Source organism: Rhinichthys klamathensis, unplaced genomic scaffold (assembly GCF_029890125.1).
Source record: "Rhinichthys klamathensis goyatoka isolate OS25496 unplaced genomic scaffold, OSU_Roscu_1.1 h1tg000176l_1, whole genome shotgun sequence".
NCBI classification, from domain to species: Eukaryota; Metazoa; Chordata; class Actinopteri; order Cypriniformes; family Leuciscidae; genus Rhinichthys; species Rhinichthys klamathensis.
Window position 1 is genome coordinate 403,400 of NW_026606705.1, and position 24,649 is coordinate 428,048.

At 40.0% G+C, this 24,649-nt stretch overlaps 1 protein-coding gene across 5 annotated transcripts in view; it reads right to left on the reverse strand.

Annotated features, from left to right (window-relative positions):
- The window catches only part of LOC130092371 (NACHT, LRR and PYD domains-containing protein 12-like), a 169,542-nt gene that overhangs the window by 117,338 nt on the left and 27,555 nt on the right, over positions 1-24,649 (reverse strand). The window contains exons 7-8 of one of the 5 annotated variants that reach the window (XM_056260221.1): positions 16,660-16,833; positions 14,731-14,959 (exon numbers count right to left, since the gene is read on the reverse strand). The exons of the other annotated variants lie outside the window; for them this stretch is intronic. Coding sequence (XP_056116196.1) covers positions 14,953-14,959; positions 16,660-16,833 — 181 coding nt within the window. The 3' untranslated portion in view covers positions 14,731-14,952. Of the gene's footprint in view, positions 1-14,730; positions 14,960-16,659; positions 16,834-24,649 lie in introns of those variants that run through there. 5 annotated transcript variants of the gene reach the window in all.

Consider the following 24,649-nt stretch of genomic DNA (forward strand, 5'->3'; position numbering starts at 1 on the left):
TAAACTCCCCTGTCCGAACGATGTTCTTCTGTCAGGGTGAAGACAAGATTTAGTGAATCGATGCTCTTTCACTATTCTTAAAAAGGCCTGATATTATAATCGTTAGATTAACGATAAACTCCTGGTTAAACACTGACGTAGCTACTCAATTGTAAAAACCTAAAGCATATTTAATCATAGGTGCTATTTGATATATGTTATGGGAGTCGAAAAACAGATGAATAATTCCTGTTTTCTCTCGCACAACGCAGCGACGAATCCTGCTAGATGTGCTTGTAAAACATAGCACCGAAAAAAAAAAAATCCAACACTGAAAACATTTTTCATCATAAATGCTATTTGATAAATGTTATTTGGATCCGAAAAACAGATGCCTAATTCCTGTTGTCCACAATTTACGTGTAGTGCAGCGAAGAAATCCTGCCACACACTTGTGTGAAATATAGCATCGAAAAATCCAAAACCTAAAAACATTTTAAATCATAAAAGGCTATTTGATAAATGTATTTGGATCCGAACGACAGACGTGTAATTCCTGTTGTCCCTACGTGTGTGTGTAGAGAAAAAAATCCTGCCACGCCGTTGTGTGAAATATAGCATCGAAAAATCCAAAACCTAAAAACATTTTAAATCATAAAATGCTATTTGATAAATGTATTTGTATCCGAACGACAGACGTGTAATTCCTGTTGTCCCTATGTGTGTGTGTAGAGAAAAAAAAAAAATCCTGCCACGCCGTTGTGTGAAATATAGCATCGAAAAATCCAAAACCTAAAACATTTTAAATCATAAAAGGCTATTTGATAAATGTATTTGGACCCGAACGACAGACGTGTAATTCCTGTTGTCCCTATGTGTGTGTGTAGGAAAAATCCTGCCACGCCGTTTTGTGAAATATAGAACCGGAAAGAAATCCGTCGAGATTTAAATTCCGCACTATTTCTGATTGATGCAGCAATTAAGGCGTGTAATTCTTTGCACTTCCTCTGAGACAGTCACATGTGAAAGCAGGCGGGTTGCAATGCTACTGCCAAACGCTAGGGCGCGCCCTTGAGTTTCCCAGTATCAGACTGCCTCCACGTCCTGACTTTACCCTCCATGAGCGAGATGTCGCCATCGTGTGGACAATGGTAACAAGGTCATTTCCTAAATAATTTTCTCTCAGCACCATTTCAGATTGTTCCAGTGAATTCCTGAAATTGTGTTTCTAACTTTCAATGCATGTGCAAGTTCCAGTTTTAATAACATGATTTCACTACTGACTGTGTACATTTATTTTGAATTTAGTTCAAACCACGTTTGAATTTAAAATTCAAAAGTAGGTATTAGCAGTTTCGGATGACTACTTAGGAGGAGGGACTACTAGAAGTTACTTAACATCTATGCATATGCTTGATTTGAATTGTAGTTAAACCAGTTTGAATGCAATTTAAATCAAGGTCTCTGTCAGCCAGATTGACCACTAGGAGGAAGTGGCCCAAACCCTTAGTGGCCCAAACACGCCACTGCAGCTTGCTTCCTCCTGTGCTCTTCCTGCTGCACTTAATCTCTTCTCTGAATGGAGGCTAGGTTGTTCTGATAATTAACATCGTCATAATTTCCTTTTTGTTTGTACCATAATTTTAGTAAAGCCGTTGCCTTCGATTTTGTTTCTACAAAAATAGACACTCAATTTGATTGAGATAAAGAGAGCTTTAATTCACGTTGAGGTTCACTTGTCCTTCATCCTGTTTTGTGTTTGTAGGTAGAAATTTCTCTCGTGCTGTTGTGATTTGACAGTCATCTCTGCTTGGGGTCCAGCAAGCGGGTTCGTCTGACCTGCGTCACCAGCGCTAACTGAGCGCGAGTCTCGGACTTTCCCGTATCTCTCCGTTGGTGCGGCCCGCAACACATTACCAATTTGGCACTGCCGGTTGCGTGAGAGGGCGCACATCGGTACAGATATACGGAAGGGCCCGGGACACTGCTGTCAAGTGTTTGGGGATGACAGGAAGACCAACCACAATGCTGACTCCAACCCGAATGACCTCATTTCACCCCAGGCAAACTAGAAAAAGGTATTAAACCCATCCACTTAGTATTGGCCACAGAATCTATGAATTCCCCCCGGTCATTGAAGCGTTTGGCTCCCTTCTCCTCACCGAGCCACAAACCGCAGGCTTAGGCCTCCTCTTCCCTTGTAACACTTCCTGTGTACTATTGACGCCATTTCATTACAGACCTTTCCATCTTTGATGGTTGCATGTTACTTCAAACTTTGCTATCTTGCCACTGCTCTTTTCTGTTGTGCTCTGTTCCTTTCAGTTCACCTAGAAGACAGAACCTATCTGAGACAACAAGGAACGCTGAATAATAGTTTGACAAACCAAGCCGTTAGCATCAACAGGTGACCCCTAAGCTACCGCCCTGTTAAATTTTATTCAGGCCCATACTGACCTACCTAAATTGTCCCACCGAATGATTTAACTGTCTGCATCAGTTAACCAAAATTTTCATACACGGCATAGCCCGTATTATAGCTCGTTAAACGTAGAACGAAATTGCATTGGTCTCTCTGCGTGTGTTGTGTTCCTCTCGCCCACAGTGAAGCCAGTATGTTCCGGTCCTACAGTCCCACAACCCGCTGGGACAACCTCGACACATGGCCGACGGCCATGACGGCTAACTTCCTGCCCGAGGACGCTAGTGACTCAGAGCCTCGAGCCAAGAGCATCGCAGACGTGGACAAGCTGACGGCGCACAAACCAAGCCAAAGCTCCCACGACAAAGACCGGTCAGACACGTCAACCTCACTTGCCAGCTCATCACACAAGAACGTCTCCACGAAAGGAGCCGCATCGCCCTGGAGCACAAAGTTGCAACGCTAAGGATGCAAGCCGAGGATGACAACGACCCCTAGCTACAAGAAGGAAGTGGAAAGACTTCAAACTGCCCTGTCTGATCTTCGTCGACACACAGACCGAAGAGAGCAGTCAGAGAAAAGAACCAGAGAGGAAATCAACGAGAAACTCCGACAAAGTGACGCCCCTTGCAAAGAGCAGATACTGAACTTAAAGAGACTCGTAAGCCACAGCCTGCGAAAGAAACTCGCAAGAGGCCTGTGCCACAACCCACAAGCTCGTTCAGCAGAGACTGAACTAAAAGAAAGAGACACTAAAGCCAAGGCCTTTAAACACTTACACACGGGCCGAGCTGACATCCATGAACCTGCTCAACAGAGACACGATCTCAAAGACAAACTTGACATTTGTCCACACCGAGTTGAAACACTCTTATAGACTGCAGCATGACCGGAAAAGGGGAAACACACACCACAAGTTTCCCCTGACTGGTCTGCACCCTTTTTAGCCAAGAACCCAGAGCTGTAAAGAGGGGTTGAAAGCCCACTGTTCAAAACATCACCAGCAGCTGCGGCAGGCCTTCATTAAAGAATTCTCTGATCCAGAATCCGAAAAGACTTTGAAAAAAAAAAACACAATCTACTCTGTCTCTGAACACTACTCAGAGCTGCCTCTCGAGGGCGCCCCACCAAACCATCGCCCTGTTTACAGAGAGACAAGACCATTCCAGCCTGGAGCGGTACCCCTCTCAACATGCCACTGGTAAGCACAAGTCTGAGCACACATCAGACAAACACAGTGCCGCCACGTCTCAGACAGCCGAGACACTGGAGTCGCTGAAAAGCTTCTTCACAAAAGACTTTCCAAAAATTCAAGAGGTACGAGCCTTACATCCTACGGCTGAGCGTCATACCTACAGCAGCACACAGCCACCACAGCTGACAGCTGCACAGCCTGAGCGAGACAGCACAGTTTCCCACAGCTGGGTCCGAAACCCCAAAAGACCTGATCAAAAGGGGGGGTGGGCCCGGAAACTCTGCCTACCCATCACTCTAGACAATGAGGTGAGCCTTGAAACCCTGGTAGACACCGGCTCAAACCTCACTCTAATGTCAGCTCAACTCTTTGAAAAAACTCAGTGCTAAAGCTAAGAGCGAAGATCGAACTCTTATACCCCAACTATGTGAGCTGAATGTGCAGTCGTACAGCCAGAACGACCTCCGGCTCGAACAGAGAGCTCCCACTTACCTGACAATTGGTCTGTTGAGGCCTACCCACCCGGTGCACATCTCACAAATGGACATGTACCCCCTTTCCGATGGGCAAAGACCTGCTAGAATGCTCTGAGCTTTGATTAGACTTCAAACACCTGACCGTCTGGGCCCAAGTTCAAGAACCCCGCCCCTCCAGTCACACAGGTCACCAAAGCCAGACTCCAAGGTCACAGAGTTCCCAGGAACTCCAGCAGCCATCCAGGAATACACAGCCTCAGCACCAAGTCAAGGTTCAAGTTCGCGACCCTGCACCTTCCAGCTCGCCAAATACCACGCAATGCCCACTCAACGATGCGTGACCTAATGCAGAAGGCCTCCTCACAAAGACTTCCTAAAACCCCACTGACTTTGAACTGCACAAACACAGTGCAAGACTCTTCTAAAAGGGTCCCTGATCAGCATAAGGACATAGAACTTTTATGAATAGACGAAAATGTGTGCTCAAAGAGACACAAGACTCTGCAATAGGAAAAATTAGACCTTTATTGATTTAAAGAAAATCTCGAATAGACGTGTGAGCCTCACCTGCCAAAAGACTATGCACGACTCTTTTAAAAACAAACATTTGCGACATGCTGGTTGAAATGACACTGCTAAACATTAGTTTCCATGACAATGAAGGGTTACGAGAAACACTAACTCCAAATTGAGCATACGTCCCCTGTAACGCCAGAGTGTAGGAAAACTACCCCAGTTTTAAATTACTGTTAACCTACAGGCGTGCTTTTGGTCGTTGCGATCCAACCAGAACACAACGTGCGATACGCATTTTGATCGCTGGCTTGTCCACATGCAGATAAAACGATAGCTGGAATTGACATCTCTACTTTAAGTAAAAAGCCTTAGATTTCCAACTAACAGTAGCATGTTCAGCAGTAAAGCGTAAGTCTGTTTGACAAAGAAACCTCATCTCAGCAGCTTGTAGACTGTACCGATATCTATTCTGCTTTGCTTAAAAGAAATCCAAATTGTAGTATGACTAAACCTGTGTCTAACAAAGAAAGCTCAGGACAGAGTTATATCTAGGTAGACCTGGGTGACGCTCCCCTGTCTACATCTGTAAAGGCCTTACAAATTATTGTTAGATTGATGTAATTCACCTAAATTTTAGCTGCATCTACAAGCCGAGAGCTACCTAGCGATCAAAACTGTTTACTCGCTGAAAAGTCAGCATTCGTGCACGAGAGGGACGTAACTATATATGCTTAGACAAGCTTTGACTTACAGCAAATCTATTACCTTACTCTGTAAACAAATAGAATAAGTTGCGTAAGATAAAGAGAAGAGTTCCATGAGTAAAATTAGCTAATGCCAAAACACATCTGCATTTTACTTAATGTAACACCGAGTCCTAGAAAGACTTAAAATATAGGTGCATCCTGTTAACCCGTTTAAACATGCATAATTCATGAAAAATGTACATACATTCGTTAGGGACTGTTGAATTGTCTGACATGCTATGGTTCCCATGACACCGACTTGTCACAGGAAGTGCTAACTTGTGATGTCACTTTGTAAACAAACCAGCCTAGGTGGCTACGTTAACCTAGCATCCCTCCAGCTTACGCTAAGCTAAACTAACCTAGCATCCAGCTAGCTCACGCTACGCTAACCTAACATAGCATCCAGCTAGCTCAAGCTAAACTAACCTAACCTGGCGTCCATCCAGCTTATGCTAAGCTAAATAATAACTTCTACAGTTAGCAGTTAGCATCATTTACTTGAACCCTTAATCACCGCTTGTGTTCACACAATGTAACGTATTCTAAAATACTTTCCTTAACATCGGTTAGGGTTTCTAATTATTCACTTTCCGTGTTTGCAATTCCTCTTAGCTAAAGTTTACCTTCCCTAGTTCAGGCATAGTCCTTCCTAACTGTCGGAGGATAACTTCGCAGATGACCTGTTAATTAAACTTAAGTTTAACTACATGTAAACTGTGTAGCTAGAGAAGAATTCATATAGCAATAGGGATTTTCATCGGCAGGTGACTAACCCTTTGATGGGACACACACGATGTGGTCTGGAACACGCGACCGCCGTAACCCTCTATGAAGTGTTGACCCAGGTAAATCCAAAGTTTAGTCACTAAGGCCACTGATTGTTCTCGCCTTAAGATCATTCCCGTAGTTTTGATCACTTTTATTTCTTTTCGCTTTTAATTTTAATTTTTTTTTTGCTCTTCGTTAATTCTTTAATTTCTTTGACTTTGATAATAATAGCACTCAGCTATTCCCTTGGCTATTCGATCATCTATATGATTTACTTTTATTTCCTCTCTTATTCAAATGTGGTTCCAGTCCCCATAGGGCCCAGAAAGGAAACAGAGACACCTTTACTTGTGATTGTGTTTATTTTCAACAAGCGCACTCATTTTTGTGACCCTGAAACACAAGTATTTCAGCACTTTACTAGGGCACAACTATAGTCCAGAGAATTGATAATAAGCATTATTCAAATAGGACAGCTGTTTTTTTGTTTTTTTGTTTTTTTTCTTCCCCCTATCATTCACTTTGTCAAGCCGTAGTGAACCATGACTATGCCCTTTTCAGGACATACTCTCGAAACCACATAAAGTCTTGCCCTCCTAACATCCACAGCTAAAATAGGGATACAAGACACACTTCACTAGCTAGCCACACGTAAAACACCTAGCTTTATGCAACATACCTAGTGAACCCGTTAAACCGTGGTTCTGAACTTTTAGGGTCATGCATTAGTCTCTCCCCACAAGTGTGACAAAAGTCACAGAGCCCCTGCTTCACCTGACCTTAACCTTTCAGCTTACCAAAGACTGACAAAACAATGGACACTATGAGAAACCTCCACTCATTACCCCTCCAACCACCCACGGACGCCGTCTGCACAAACCGACAACCGGTGCTCCAGACAACCTGCGTCAACAAGCACATGCTGCGTGCACTAAACAACATTCAGCGTTCTGCACCTGATGCCATCACCGCGCCACAGCTTGTGATGCCACAGTGCAAAAGGGGGGTAATGCCAATGTATGCCGCTGCACGCCGCAGCACCAGAGACACTTGCAAGACACCGAAGCAAGTTGCATACCGGCGAAATTTTTCCTCCCTTTCTCTCTCCCTTTCACTTTTACCAGGATGCTGCTGTGCCTCCAGCCAACCAGAGGGCAACCGCACTCGGACATCTCTCTCCCTTTCACTTTTACCAGGATGCTGCTGTGCCTCCAGCCAACCAGAGGGCAACCGCACTCGGACATCTCACCAGGTCTGGCACCAGGACTCCTTTTCTGCCGGACCCGCACTCAGAAAGTGAATGTGCCACCTGATCCTTACAACGCCTACAGAACACACTACCCCAGCGTAACAACACAATACAGCTGGGTAGGTGCCGATGGACAAAGGACTCCCGCACTCACGCTGAGACCGTGGTTGAACACATGCTCAAGCAACTTGAGAAAATGACTGTCACGAGCACTAACAACAGAGTGCATCCCTGCAGACCATCGACAAGACACTGAAGGGAACTGTGGTAACTTTCAACACTCACAGCGTTGAACCCCATGCACTCCAACACTCACTCCATGAAACAGCTGTTTACTGTCTTCCAGAATGACTTTGCTCAAACTCAGCTGGTAACAGCCCTGATGACAAACCTGCTGCAGGGGGTGAACTCCTCCATCGACAGCCTCGCCAGGGGTAGAATTCCACCGCACCTGATACCCTTAAGCCTCGTGAAAACCGTGCTGGCGTCCGCCATCACCACGCCAACTGACTCTTTACAAATACACCTTTCCTACTCTCTGGGTAGTGCCATCCCTCTCTGCGTCGACTACAAGCAGAGAAGTTGGGGGGTTTTCTCTTGAACTTGCCCATCATAGAGTCAAGCCGAATCTACCGGCTCAAGAACATTGTCAAGGTCAGATTTTGAAAAGTAACATTCACATCAAGATCCACACGCCGGACGGGGTTGACTGCAACGACGGCAACACAAAGCCATCCTAAGCTCCGAACCCGTACGTGTGCACATTGACCAAAGAAATTCACTATCTCTGCCCTAACAAGCCTCTCCTCAGAGACAACACTGACGGAATCTGCGGGCTGCAGATCAGCGACACCCGCTGCCCTGCCGAAGCCAAGCTACGCACTCAAGGCATCAAGACCCAAGCAGAGAGTGTAAGTGACAGGCGGCTCGCTAACACTCCTGTGCGCACAGCTGCACTCACTTACGACCAGAATGACACTGACACCTGTGTCACCTCGCTCCACTAGAGCCTGTGAATCCAAGCACCGGAAAGTGCCATCCTTCACCTTGACGACCTGGCATGGTACCATCTTCCATGCAAAGAGTACAAATTAAAACTGGAAATCCCATCCTTCTCCAGGTACCACACTTTCACCCTAACTCCAGAACGGGAGTTGTGGTTTGCGAAAGGGGGGTGATCCCAGCTAATTGACATTGCTCCTATCGACACAGCTCTCCAAGCTTTGTCTCGACTACCCATTCTGACTACCTCACCTGTTGTCCAAGCCTGGACCGCAGCCGACACTGCACGGTGTACCTCTATGGTAGTCAGACACACCCTGACACTGGGCTTGACCTTCATCCTATACAGGAGACTCAACGAGATACAAACATCTTCAGCCAAGCTCACGAAAGGTTTCGGACGAAACCCGCAAAAAGGGGGTGCCAAGTCAGAGACCAGGCCAGAGGCAGCTTCGAACCTCATAGAGCTGAATCCTCAGCCCTAATAACCACCTGCTGCATGAGTCATGATTCACCTGCCATCCGTCCATTGTGATGATTGTTGTCCGATTAAGTCCACACAGGGACTTCATCAGACAAAAAGGGGGACTGTAAGGACTGGGCTAAAAGGGTGAATCTGAATAACTAAATACATCCTGCTAAAGACCCAAAAAGACTGAATGCAACACACACACACACACTCTCTCTCTCAGGAATGGCCAGAGTCATAAAATGCTCGAAACATTCCATGCCCTCCCCCATCTCTGCAAGAGAGATAACAGAACTCTAACACACACACACACGAACCAACACACACACAGGATGGACCTTTACATTACACTCATAAAACGAGCCATTACCAATTGTATACGATATATTCCTGTATGTCTGTGTGTTTCCCAGTCCATGGTGGTCTAGATGTGATCTCCTAGCGTATCAGTGAAACTCTTGAGAGTTTATAGTTGTGTATTGAGATGTATCTTCGTGTTCCAATTATGTGTAAATGTTGTGTTTGGTACCGTTTTAATTATCTCGTTCCAACTGATTTGGTCAGATACAGAAGATTACAGTAAAATGTATGTTTTCTGTGTTTTTACCATCTTGTGGAATGATTCTGACAAATTCTGACTGGTCATAAAAGAGGCGGACACGGCCATAGTTTAACTTTGACAAGACAAAGAGAATTTGGCAGCCAAAAGTTTCGTTGAACGTCATTGGCCAGTTCGCACCTCAGAGGTGTGGACTCCAGTTCCTCTAAAGAGGACTGAACCTCCCTCTAGACTCGCTTCCTCCCTTGTCCTCGTGTCATAATGTAACGTCTCGCCTCCGGGCGAGCTCTTCGCCTTTCTTTTATTTGTTTCTAGTTTAGTTTGTGTTTTTCAGTTGTAGATAAGTCTCTGTGTTTAATTCCAATCGACGATGGAAAAGAAAACCCCGTGACATATCTCTTCAGCAAATCCATCTACAAGGGACCTTTAAACGAGCGCGCGCTCGCTTTGAAGGAGAAACACGCGCACGTGACCGCGTGACGCGCCGGACCGAGCGAAGCACGCGCTTCTTCGCCAGCCATGCAAGGATGTAACGTTAACTCCGCGTGATTTCCCCGTAGAGATCTTTATTTCCCTTTGGAAATGTTACACTAAAGACTTTAACCTGTTAACCTTCACCAGTGCGTGGGCGCTCTGAAGCGTTTTTTTTTTAAATAGTTCAAAGTTACTATCATATTTAATGTTATTAAAGGTATTGTAGGTAGGAATTTTTTTTAAAACTTTTTGCCAAATTTGTTTAAACTTTCTATATATATCAATGCATAATTAAAATATAAGTACTCTGGAAAAGAGAGTATAAAAATCGAGTGTCTGTAGTCCTCTCAGGGCTGTAATAAACACTACTTATCTCCATTCACTTCCACCCCCTCCATTCTGAGCTCCTTCCAAAACCATGCCCCCAAAACACATGAACGCGCGCTGCCGACAGCTCACAGCTGGAGGACGCGCTTACCAGCGCCCAGCGGAGAGGAGCAGTGCATGTAGTGACATCATGTCAGACTCACATGTAATAAAATACCTAACTTTATCATTATGAATATAAACAACTAACATGGCTGTTAGTACTCACTATCAAGCAAGCATATCGATACTGGTAAAGTTTAAAATATATTGAGTTTGATTCGTTAACGAGCTAGTAACATAAAGCAAAGCTAAAAACAGGTTGCATTGATACACGTTTTCCCATTACAATCAGTTACACTGTGATGAAGGTGAATTTCGTGTAAGATTCATAACATATACGCCGTGTTTTGCATGTAATTGTGTCTCTTACTAGTCTCTTGCCCTCCTTGAGTCAAACGAGTGCGCGCATGTGGGCAGCACATGTAGCAGCGGGGGTGTTGCCATGGTTGCGAGAGAGTGACAGTCGCCTAAGCCAATCCATTGTTTCGTCCCGGAAGGAAATAATGAGCTGTGTTTAGTGCAGATTAAACGGTCTAGAGTCACTCGATTTTTATACTCTTTTTATCAGAGTACTTACATTTTAATTATGCATTGATATATATAGAAGGTTTAAACAAATTTGGGAAAAAGTTTTTTAGACCAAAAACGACCTACCCTACCTTTAACTTGACAAACTATACATCATTAAAACGATATAAGACTCAAGTTTCAGTATTTGACCACTATTGTATTCTGAGAAACTTATAGTGACAGTTATGTCTTAATTTGTGTCAGGAGTTATGAAATTAAAAAACGAGTCGTTACCTTTAATATGAATTATGAGCGTCAGCTGCTCTCATTCAGAAAAAAACTCCCGTGCGATCGTCATGACAGTGCTTGACAAAACAACGTCCATCAGGGCTTTTAGCTCAAACATGTGCAGATTTGGAGAAATATTGATAGATTCTCATAAGTTTACATCAGATTTCTATAGACAGGAATAATATTTATTGAATTTATACCCAAATGCGTCGATGTAATCATTTTGAGCGCTGGATACTCTGATGTACTGTGTTATCAATTCATACTGAAGTCTGAGGGCGCTGTTTGCACAGTAAAGTCCATATATGGATCACATGAAGAAGAGCCATAATCATGTGACATTCAGGAAGTCCTGACACAACAAAGCTATCAGAGATCGCTGTAAAGTGCAGATAAAGATGTTTTGAAGACAATAAACATGATTGCAATGATATTTGATTTACCTGTGTTCTTCGAGTCATGTCAGGTATTTTCATAATAATAGATTATATGTATAATGTAATGCTAATCGAGATAGACTTTCAAATTGTGCAGAATACAATAAAATAATATATTTTCTATCTGATTTTTTTATCTGAAGCCAAATCAGATTACAGAAAGTTATTAAAAACACTCGACTTGCGCTGTAAAGTAAGTTTGGAGCACAAACATAGTTTTATTCTCATAAATTGTCGTGTATTGATGGTGTGCTAAGCTAACATGCTAGCTAGTACTGAGCACCTGCTACCTAACTTCGGTGTAATTTTTATGATTTTTTTTCTAAATAAGAATGCTTACTAAAATGTTTCGTTTTTCAAAAAGGGCATTTGATACAGTTTCACTGTGAAGTGAGAACTTTTATAAAAGAAATGAGGGATTGAAACAGTGTGAATTGCTAGTCGTTAGTGATTATAATGCAGACAAAAGAAAAGCATATTTAGAGCAATAAACAGGCTGGAGAGGTGTGAATATGTGCAGGGGAGACTGACACTGAATGGGGCTCGTTTTTGCATCACAAAACAATAGAGACAATAGACTGAATAGATGCTTATAAGATGACAATAAACACCAGTCTAATCAAAATAAAGTCATATGACATGATCTTGAAAAACATTGAACTAAATACAGAGTTTTAGACTTATCATCTTCAGATTTTAAATATAACATGGCCAGACATGTGGCTTTAGCTGCAGTGCATTTCTAGATTGCTACAATGCCAACTTCAATTTTATTTTCATGAAGATGTTTCATAAAAATAAATGTATAATAATTTTACAAAACTTTGAAGCTTATTTATAACTATTTTTTTTCATTATGACAATAATTAATTCTACATTTACAATAAACTTCCAGGTGTCAGCTTTCAAATGAGATCTTACTTGTGCTTTTAGTACAAAGGGTTCATGAACTGTATCTGTTTCAGTTTGGGAATGCCATATCTGGGGATTTTTCAAAAATGGGGTTGCAGCTTAACAGGTTAAACCTCCGTTCAACACGCGCGCCAAGCAGCCCACGTGACGCTTCCTCACACACAAAGGACTCAGCTCACGCGGCCAGACAGGGCCGTACAGGAATGCCTCGACATACAGAGAGACCATAACATAACTTTTGCAAGTATAATCTCTTTATAGAGCTTCTAAGAAGTTTTAAGATGATGTTTCGTGTTGTAATCGGAGAGGTGAATGTCTTCCTGCCAATGAAATTCTCCCAATTTTCTCTGTTCTCTCTCTCCCCATCCCCTTTCCTCTCTCTCTCTTACTCGCTCACGCGTGTAAGTTATCCATTGTCCAAACTTTACGCATTTCTCGTTCATTGATGTCTTATTGTATTGTTCATTGATGTCTATGTGTTTGTAAATACCTATATCCCGTGTAACCGTAGTAAATACATAAGTAGTCATGCCTCTATTAAATTAATTATATATTCATTTTGATTGATGTGCTGTCTCTTTGCTCAATTTCAAGTCCCTTAAGTGCAAAAGGTCTTATGCTACATGCTTACTAAAATTAAAAATACCTTAAAGAGAATGTGTTGTGTTTATAGGGCGGGAAACCCAATTCTTCTGGCCAGAGAATTGCGTTTCCTGAAATCCTATAAAGTAAGATGATATTGTGGTAATTGAGACAATTCATTTTACCTGTTTGTGAAACATGGTCCGTGTAATTAACTGCAATCAACTTGTGGTTAATTTCAGGGATTCACATGCACGCATGCAGGTAGAATGACAGATCCTCCCTTATCGGGAGATTTATTAACATGTAAGACTGATCTAATCCAAACATGTATGAATAATTATTAATTACCAATTATTAATTATGATATGCAAATTCCCCACGGATTAGATCCGCCCTGAATCCTTACAAGTGTCACACTACAATTCCAGGCATTTTCCCTGGTTTCATGTCTCTTGGTTTTGGATTTCTTGCCTGTTCCATGGATTACTCTTTTGCCTGTGTTCCCTGCCTTGCTGTGTTTGTTTGGACAGCCTGCCTGTGCTTGACCCTATGCCTGTACATTGCATTAAGTGTTTGGATTACCCTTTTCAATAAATACTGCATTGGATCCTCAACCTTCATGTCTCGGAGCAGCTCGAGACGACAGGAAGCTTGTAAAACCTAACAGTGAAATTCAATAAATGAAATAAATTCATTTTACTTAAAAAATTTTTTTTTAAATTTAACCTGACAAATTTTGTTTCTCTCAAAAAGTCAAAAAGTTTCTATTCAAAAGTGAACTATTTCAAACTTCTCCATTCATATTTAGGGCACCTTTTGAATGTTTTCTGTTTCATTCTCGTATCTCTTTGTCTGAAGATTAACCAGCTCAGTAACGCTAATGTGTGTAACATTAGCTAGCAAACAATCGAGGAGCCAACGCGCCATTATAAAAAAAAGTTATCAACGGCAGGTGTTAAATATGCTGTGTTTTACACCCCAGTTTGTCTGTGGGAAATTAGAAAATATTTTTTGTGCTTTCTCACAGTCGGGCACAGTCTGATAAACGTGACTTTTATGTTTAGACTTTTACTAATTTTACATAGACCCACAGATAGTTGAATAAACTAATAAGGATTTCCTGTGTGGATAATACTTTATTTTAATGAAATTATAATGTAAACAATTTCACAAGAAGTAATCGAGAAGTTAATTTGCTTGCTTGTCTTTGTCTTTGTCGTCTTTGTTTCCGTAGCGAGCTTGAGCTTGTGGCTTGTGTTCGCAAAAAAGTTAACAAATGGTCTGTCCAATAACTTATGATGAACATAAGGCGAACTTCAATGTTTGCAGAGAAGCATTCTGACTTAAAGCAGTATTAATAATGCCGGCAGATCAATAATATTGTTGAATATTAAGTGTCTTCAACTGAGCAAGCCAGAGGAGACAGTGGCAGAAACTCAAACCCCATCAGTGACAGAATGGAGAAGAAAACCTTGGCAGAAACCGTCGCTCAGATTACACAGATTACACAGATTACGTGATTACACTGTAAAAAAAAGAAAAGAATCATGAGTCTTGTAATTTTCATTAAAAGAATTAAAGTGATAATTAAAAATATTATGTACATTTTATTAAGAATATTGTGGTTCAATTTATTGAAAATATTGAGAACATTTCCCTAATAACACCAAGAAATACATTTTCCTAATTTCTTAAAGGAAACACACAATTTTGAGGCTTGAATTAAGGAACTGATAAACCTGATAAAATGAAAGAAAAAGGGCTACCTATTTATTTTAAGATAATTAGAGATCATTCTGTAAAGTTACACAAACACATGTGTGTGTGATGATCACTGTGGGATTGTGTCTGTTGATTCTGTTGAATGTGATTGTGTCTGTAGTGGCTCTGTATTCTTCATCAGCTGATCCAGAGAAGGTCAGACTAACATCTAAAACCTGTAAGTAAAACACAGACAGTCAAATGTGTGCGACATATTGCATTATCCACTTTAGAACAACTAAAATAAACTACTTAAATTATTAAGTGAGAGATTATAATACTATGATTGTTAAAGCTGTTTTTAAACATTCAGATTTAGATTTTGCTTCTAAGTCACCATGAATGATGACCAGTGGTTAAATTGGGCCCCTGGTCGTTTGTGTCCTGATGTGCCTGTTTGCAGTTGCCTACTGGAAATTATGTCACAGACAATTTGATGAAAGTGATGCTTTTGAAAACATATTTCTGACAATAAATGAAAGATTTTTGAAATGGCATGTCTATTTTGTCTCGGCGGAGCTGAGATGAGAACAATCGGAACACGGCCGCATTTTTGTTCAGCTGCTTAATCTCGTTGTCAGTCGACCGTGATCGCGCACCGCTCGCGCATGCATGCGAATACAGTAGGTGACATGGATAAATGTACGCAGCAATAATGAATCTTCTTGGGAGATACGTAGTTGCGCCGGATGTGGAAGCGCGCAAAAGTTCCAGAAATGTACAAAAAGTGCCTTGAATGACAAGGTAAGGAAAATAAGACTAAATCAAAATTAAATAACCAAGACTAGGTTGACCATGTGATTTTTTTTTTTTTAGCATTTTACTTCAGACACCGGATTATCAGCAAACTGCCAAGAGAACTGCTAGCTGGCTACTCAAAATAAACTAGCAATCTATTCAGTCAGCATATTTTTACTTGATCTGTCTGAATTACAGAAATATAAGACTTGCTAGACCTACTTTTAGCTACCAAGCAACCTTTCCACAAGGATAGATTGATTTTATTTTTGTGACTTGCATACCTTGATGTGAAATGACGCAGAGTAGGCTGTGTGTGTGTGTGTGTGTGTGTGTGTGTGTGTGGTAGTAGTAAAGAGAAAGAATGGGAGAAGGACGTTTGTGTGAAGTGGACCTGGTCACCACAGACCCAAATCTTCTCAGCTGTTGCTACTGTCATATGCTGCACTGTCTCTCCATGTGTGGCACATTATGTTTGGCACATTGTATGGGTCACTATATCATAACAAGGTAATACAATGTGTAATGATTGATTAACAGTAATGTAAATGCTAAATGTCCTAATACCTGTTGATACTACAATGCAACAATGCAAAGTAGTTTGTTACAAAAATACTGCAAACCTTGCAGTATTTCACATATCATGTAATACTCAATTTCTCCATTTCTTTGCACAAAACTCTCCAGAAAGTGCCATTTTAATGTTTTTTTTTTTATTCCCAGGGGGCATACCCCCGGACCCCCCTAGGGAGAGCACCCCCACATAATAAATCCCAATTTAACCCCTGATGATGACCCTTATCTATAATCCTGTATGACTGTCCTCTTTCTGTGTCACTGGGGCAGTTTTATGTATGATAAAGAAACTAGTGATTTTGTATTGCAATTGCCATTCTCTCAAAATACATTATTTAGGGATAAAAAGCCATTGACAAAAGCAAAATTGAATTGTTTAAAATAAAAAGAAACTTGAAGATATTTAATTGTTGCTATAAACTATTATAAAAAAATAAATGCACCAAACTCTTATTAAAACATGTTTATAGTGTGTAATTCACCATAACAAGGAAAGTAAACTAAGAAGAAACTAAATTAACTTTCAATTAAAATATGAACAGCTTTAATCATTACTACTCACAGAAGCATCTCCAGTTTATAATGTGGATCCTTCCTCAGATCAGAGAGCAGCTTCACATCTGAGTCTCTTAGATTATTTCCAGTCAGACCCAGTTCTCTCAGGTGTGAGGGGTTTGATCTCAGAGCTGAAGCCAGAGCAGCACAACCTTCATCTGTAATATCACAATCACACAACCTGTAGAGAAACAATGACACTCTTTAGTCTCTCAGTTCAGGATCTACAGCTCAGATAAGCAGGAACTTCACAATCAGACACTTAATCCACGGCACCATTAACAGGTCCAGTCTAAGGTTCAGACCCGCTTCTACAAACTGCTTGAGCGAGTTAGTTTCCATATACTAAAAATGACAAGAATAATCGATAACACTTTATTTAATAGTGTCCTTGTTACATATGTTACATGTACCTACAGATGTGGCCATTAAAGGAGAACTCCGGCGCAAAATGAACCTTTAGTCTAATAAAACATTGGTAACTAGTCAACCGTTCTCTGAGATTTGTTTTCATGATAATCAAATGTAAAGAGTTTTATCTCTAAAAACTGTTTAGCGTATAACGCTAGTAATGGGGGCATATAATAAGTAAAAAGAAATCGCTAGTTTATACCACTAACAAGGCTCAAAATAGCCCCACACTAACACAGTAACATAATGAGGGTCCCTACATGCAAACCGAAGCATTGAGAACTTTGTAAGTGTACAGACCGTTTAATAAGAAGATAAAGATGAAGACAGTCCACTTCGAGTATACAGACAGGAGCCATCTTTGGAAAACAGTCTCGACTAATCAAACAACGAACGACGTGCTAAGTGAGCTGAACTGTATGAATGGCGTTCGTGGTTTGATTAGTCGAGACGGTTCCAAATCGTAGATTAAGATCTTCTAATGCTAATCTTCTGACACATTATAGAGTTACCCATAAACGATCTGGTGGTGCTTCTTTTAGCCATTATGCTCCAAAAATTTGGAATATTCTACCAAATGAAGTGAAAGAGGCTGCTAGTATTCAAACTTTTAAAAGGCTGCTTAAAGGGACACTTCACCCATTTGCATTAAGCTTTCCATTGTTAGAAACCCAGTCATTCTATTGAATGGTCGTGCAACACTCTCATTTTCCCCTGAGACGAGAGAAATCCACTATTTACCTTTTTCACTTCCTCCTACAATGACGCAAACATCGTCATTTTACGTCATTGTAGGAGGAAGTGTAAGAGGAGGGGATTTCTGTAAAGACTACAGCACTAGTTCCCACCCTTTCAAACCCGCCCATAGGGGGTTGGACCTAATGCGCTAACAGAGCTATCACAGATCAGTGGGTGGGACTTCACTTGCAGATACAGAAAGCAATATCAGCCATCTTGTTTATAAGCTAAGCTAATAGTAACAAGCGCTGTGGAGATAGGAAGTTATGACAATGACGGAAGAAACTAAACATGATATGGAAGAAGAGGATTTTGAAATTCTGCTGCTCGAATCCGCTGTTCGTGGCTATCTTTACGAGCCGCAGCAGTATAGTGAAGAGCAGCTGAGGCTGATGGAGGAACAGGAGGCGGACGAGGAGCCCGGGCTGGCTCGAGCTGGGCAGACTGCTGGTGCCTGTGCTCTCGCTGTGCGCTACAGACACAGATAGAGTCCGTCTGCTGCAGAGAGTTTCAACGATGGCAGTTTCTCCTGGACGAAATCTCTGAATCAGACGAGCACACGGACGTTTGTGTTGTGATGTGAACCATCCTAGTGTCGCACCGCATATGTTCTGACTGAACATCCAGGTATCATGCAATAATTCACCATATAGAAAGAAATACAAACGAGGAGTAATTCGCTAATGAGTTTGCCAATGTAACGGGTTCGTTGTTGTGGGAAGGAGGCGGGAACTGGCGAACATTTAAACATTTTAATAGTAAAATAAACAAATACAAAACAAAAGTATAAGCCAGCTGGCCACACACAGAAAAAAATAAAACATAACATAAAATCAGGCCTGTTCCTTTTATGCGTCCGCTCCTCCGTGAGAGATATGAGACCGCTGTCTCACAGGTGTCATTCATTATCACTCGCGCCACCGGCCTCGCGCCGTCCTCTCACGTCCCTCGCCCTCGTCCTGCTCGCCACTGCCAACTAACTAGACATTTTGTGTGAAATGAATTTCAAACTCTTTTGGCAGCTAACGTTAGCCTTGTAGACGGAAGAGTGATTTCTTTTCTCTGATGTTTGCGCTGTTCTGGATTAGTGGGAGTGGCTTGCGGAGCTGTGCAATGTGGTGCATTGTGGGAGTTGTTGTCTTACATACAAATGCGCCCAAAAGTTATTTTCTGTCTTTTCTCGGTCAAGAGGGCACCAAATTCAAAATTTCTTTTACATTTCGACTACATATATGACCCACTTTCAATAAAGATTAATGTTGAAATGGGTGAAGTGACCCTTTAAGACATATCTTTTTAAAGCTGCTTATCAGCATAATAATATTATGTGAATGTTGTGTATGTCTCTTATTTTATCTGTTATTCATTTAATTATTTTATATTGACATTGTGTGAATTTGTTTTTATGCCTGTAAAGCACTTTGCGTTGCATTCCATGTATGAAAAGTGCTATACAAATAAATGTTTATTTATTATTATTATTATTATTATAGCGTACACGGAAGCCAGTAATATGCAACGGATGTGTTAACCTCTCAGGTGCATATTGACAGCAAGAGACAGAGCTCATAAACCTGTGAGAACCACATTTGAGTATATTGTTTATGTACACCTCAAATAGAAATAAAATATTGATTCAGTTATTAATGGTTTTGTATGGCTTGTCATGGCTGTTTGAACATTACGTGTAAAACAATGTTACAATAACTTTTTTTGTGAAACTATATGTACAAATATCCTGTCCCATTTTAGCAACCTTAATTACCACATTTTGGAATTATTCTTATTTAATATTATTATTAACGCATTTCTTTGACATTTAAATTGCTTATAAAATGTGTTTTGCAAGGACATAATGACGAACATGTGACTCATGTAAGTCTAACATAAAACTATATTGCATTTTAATTGTCTTTGCCACAGACATGACCTGTTCAGACATGTTATGCTTTTTATCCTAAATCACTCACTAATTTATTCACCGGTTCACTCCAAGCAGAATCATTGTCTATTTTAACGTTTCTGTTTCTGCGTTCCTTCTTTTATTAACACTCCGAAACCATTTTTGATTAGACAAAATACCGATTAATAACGTTATTTTGTTTTACTTTTTTTAATGTAGTGTAGTTTATAATAATATTAATAATATTTAGGATATAATAATAATAATAATAATAATAATAGCCTCTCTTTTCTTTTTTTTAACATCATGCCAGCTTCTATAAGCTTCAAGGAGAGAAATAGGGTCATTTGTTTAAAATAAAACATCACAGATTATATTACAGACTATTCAAATTGAGCAGTGTAGCGTTTTATATGTTTGGTTGACTATTTTATTTAAATAATGAACAGGCCGTGATATCAAGTAGCAATTCAAGTATATTTTGTGTGTGTGCGGAAGAGACATTTTCCTTCCAAGAGAGTAAACTCTTCCGTAATTATGGTCATACAGATAAAAGCAAGATATAATTGATTAATTTGCAAAAGATATTCAGATTTTGTAAAATAACGATAACAAACGGAATGTCTCTGTGTCCTTTATAGATCTTTGCAGCGCCCCACAATGAACTGAAACCCAGCATTATTTCTTTCGTTTTTTAATCTTTAATAAATAAATTTTTATAAATTTCAGCCTTTTATAGAAGAATCATTCTAATATTAATTTCCCTAGAAAAACATAAAATAAATAGAAATAAAAAGGTTTAAGTTTAATTCAATGAACAAAAACTACAAAATGGTCATGTCAAAGCTTTTATTTTTTTAAAGTGTTAATACATGTAGCCTAGGCCTACACTACTGATTTTTTTTGTCTAATATATTTATGTATTTGTTACAAATACTGAAGCCTAAGTATTCAATCTTTTTAATGATATACTATAGTTTGTCATGGTAATAACATTAAATCTAACAGTAGCCTAACTTTGGACTAATTAAACACAGGCATTCAGTGCATTGGTGTCCTCATGAGGTTAAAGGGATAGTTCACTTTGAAATTATTTTTTGATATGTTTTAGCTTACCTCCAGTGCATCCAAGATGTAGGTGTCTTTGTTTCCACAGTATCTTCAATTTTGATAATTTTAGGTAAAACCGTTGTTGTCTGTCAGTCATACAATGGAGGTGAAGGGGGTCCTCCTCAAAGAGCAGTCAAAATTAAACATTATTTAATGACTCGTAAATGTAAGTACACATTGATGCCCTAAGACACGAAACGAGTGGTTTTTGTGAGAAAACGAACAGTATTTATATTGTTTTTACCTCTTGTAACCACAGCCATGTCCAAGTTATCTGAGGGCGCGGACGCTTCCGTGTGTGACGTGTACGCAGACTGGTGCATAGATATATATATACCCTAGATGTCGCCTTGGCTAAGGTTTCGTTCCAATGAACTACCGTCGCCAAGGCGACATCTAGTTTATCTATGCACCAGTCTGCGTACACGTCACACACGGAAGCGTCCGCGCCCTCAGATAACTTGGACATGGCTGTGGTTACAAGAGGTAAAAACAATATAAATACTGTTCGTTTTCTCACAAAAACCACTCGTTTCGTGTCTTAGGGCATCAATGTGTACTTACATTTACGAGTCATTAAATAATGTTTAATTTTGACTGCTCTTTGAGGAGGACCCCCTTCACCTCCATTGTATGACTGACAGACAACAACGGTTTTACCTAAAATTATCAAAATTGAAGATACTGTGGAAACAAAGACACCTACATCTTGGATGCACTGGAGGTAAGCTAAAACATATCAAAAATTAATTTCAAAGTGAACTATCCCTTTAACAGAACAAGGGGATAGATTTTGTTTGATGTGTGTGAACGTCAACCTTTTCTCACCTTTATTCACAAGGCATTCAGTCTATTTTAAGTTTAACCGGTTTGCCATTTTTCCCAACCCAGAATTTGGGAGGTTGTTACTGTTTAGGCTGTAACCTTTTTACGTGTTACCTTGTGTATTTATTGTTATATTATTCATCAACATATAGGAATAGGCCTACAACGAACACAATGAACAAAGTGTTTAAGATAACGCGGAAGTTTTCCTTGATTGATTTAGTTAGTTAAACTCAGTAAGGTTAACAAACTTATTCAAAAAAGTTATAATCACTTAATTTTATTAGTAAGATCAGCAGTTACATTTTACAGTGAGGACTCTCATAAGCAATATATTATTGCTAATATTTATGGTACTAATTGCAAATCTACAAATCTGATTTACTTCATGAATTAGAAAAACTAATTGCAGACCTATCAACTAAATACACAAATGCAAAATGTATTCTTGGGGGTGATTTTAATGTAGTCCCAGATTGTAAACAAGTCTTTATTATTAAATGAGGAATTTAAGTGAGAAGTCTTAAAAATGCAAGCCATCCTCCAAGAGTTTGGTGCCCTGTGTGATAAAACAGATTTAACAGAGAAAGAAGCTCAAAATCTCATAAAATTGCAAGGGAATTGAAATCAACATTATGAGGAAAAGGCCAAATCTGCTTTCATCCGTTCCAGAAGAAAGTGGCTTGAGCATGGTGAAAAAAACATAAGATATTTTTATTCTTTGCAAAAAAGAAATTTTGAAAGATTATTGATTAATAGATTACGCAAAAATAATACTGTCACAGATGATTTATCTACAATTTAAAAACATATAGCAGAATTTTATAAAACTTTGTATTCTAGCTCTGAAATACAGTACTCCTTAATTATCCTTAATAATCCTGCAATATTAGCCTAAAACGCCTAAAAAAGGCCTACCCAAATTAAATTGCATGCTGTTCATGAACCATTTGGAGTATATGCATGCTTTTGGTCTCTTTTGAAAGGTGACACTCAGACTCCTAAACAGTCAGAAGCACTTACAGAATCACTTGTAAGTCTTACTGGTATTGAGTAATATAATTTTGAACACTGAAAAAGGACCCAAAAAAAAATCTGCCTACATTTTTTTCTTGTAAACAGATGCCTGCAACTACAGCTGGGAGCTATTAGCTGGAAAACACAATGGGATCACAGCATGAAGCCTTACCAAACCCAGTTTAAAATTTGATATCAATACCTTGTAAAATTAGTGTTTTACACATGTTTATCTAAGTTTATGTCTAGGCGCTTCCCAAAAATGGCCACTTGGAGACTCCAAATGACCATAGACAGACACATAAAATGCTGCTATTCTTGAATGCTTTACTCTACAGTCATAATTTGGGGCTCTAATGAAAGGTTACACTTAGAGCTATTATATTCCTTATCCAGATTCACTGTCAATAATTGCTGACATAGTAACTGAAGCATAAACACATTATAGTGTTTTTTTTTTCAATTCTTGTAACCAAACTTTCTACAAATAAAGATACAAAACAAGTGCTATGGTACTAAAACATATATATTACAAAATAAATAAAAAATAAACATATACATATATATATATATATATATATATATATATATATATATATATACACAAACACACACACACACACACACACACACACACGTATGTTATAACAATCCCAGCTTCTTTGCACTGGTCAAGCTATATTTCAAAAGGGGGTAACTTTGTGTAGCAATGCTCAATTGGTCTCAGATGGAAAAGATCTAAAATAAACTCTTCCACAAACAAGTGCAGTGTTTCTTTCTTCATATAGTCAAAGCTTTACTCATTCATTATCCCACAAACCAAAAGTGTCACAAAACATACACCCGTATACAGAGATCAATTCATTATTTTCAGCCATGCACAAGTATATTTATATGGTGTATCGAAATGTCCAACACAGTCCTCTGAGGTTCACAAAGTCCAATAGCTCAGAAAATGAAAGATGACAGTCTTATCTGTAATTTGAACATAGGTGCAAAGGTGGATAGTGATGACGTAGGAGGTTGTCCAATGCTTAGTTGTTTGGTGAGTCGTTATACTACTGAAGCATTTTTCTGATTCGTTTGATGAGAAGACTAAGCATGGTGTTTGGTCAGACCCACTTAGCAGTATCCACAGCTAACGAGCAGCTACATCCCAAACATCAAACACATCAATTACACTAAATAGATTCCCCATCAGTTCACCCAAACATTTCGCACAAACAATTAAACTTACGTTTGAGCAGGAAACAAACAGTTTCTCAAACAGGATTGGAAAATAGTTAGCAAACAACCATGAGGCAGCATCAAACAGACCTTAGCACTTACTCTACGGTTTCCTGTTTTATCCCATACAATGTGCCCTCTTTCATCCCCCTAGTGGCTAGGAAGAAAATCACACCCACAATTGGAATGAAAGAAACCCTGTGACAGGCGGTGACTGTTACATATTCGTCCCCTCATGCTAGCACTGTTCCTATATTGCCAAAATAAGGTTTCAAATTCTGTACATGGAAAGAATCTACCTGCTCTGGCTGTTCAATGAATGATATTGAGTAGTTAACTGGGCCAAGACATTTAACCACTTTAGCAGGACCGCTTAGCCATAAAACCGTCATCAGCACGCGGCAGAGGATGTGTACGAACCCATACTAAGTCTCCCACTTGAAAGTGAGCTTGTCTACTACGAAGATTATAGTACTTGCGTTGTTTGCTCTGGGTCCTCTCAACATTCCTTTGCACAGTCCGAATCAGTTCTTCTGACTTCTCCAGGATAGGGTAGGCTGGACTGTTTGGGTCAGGGGGTCTTAGAATAGCTCTCTCCAGAGGTCCCTTCAATTTGCGACCAAGCATGACTTCGGCTTGGGTGAAGCCAGTACTTTCTTGCCACGCCGTATTGATAGCAAATCGGAATTCGGCTAACCACCTGTCCCAATGGCGATGATGGTCTTGCACATATGAGGCAATCATAGTTTTGAGTGTTCGATTTACT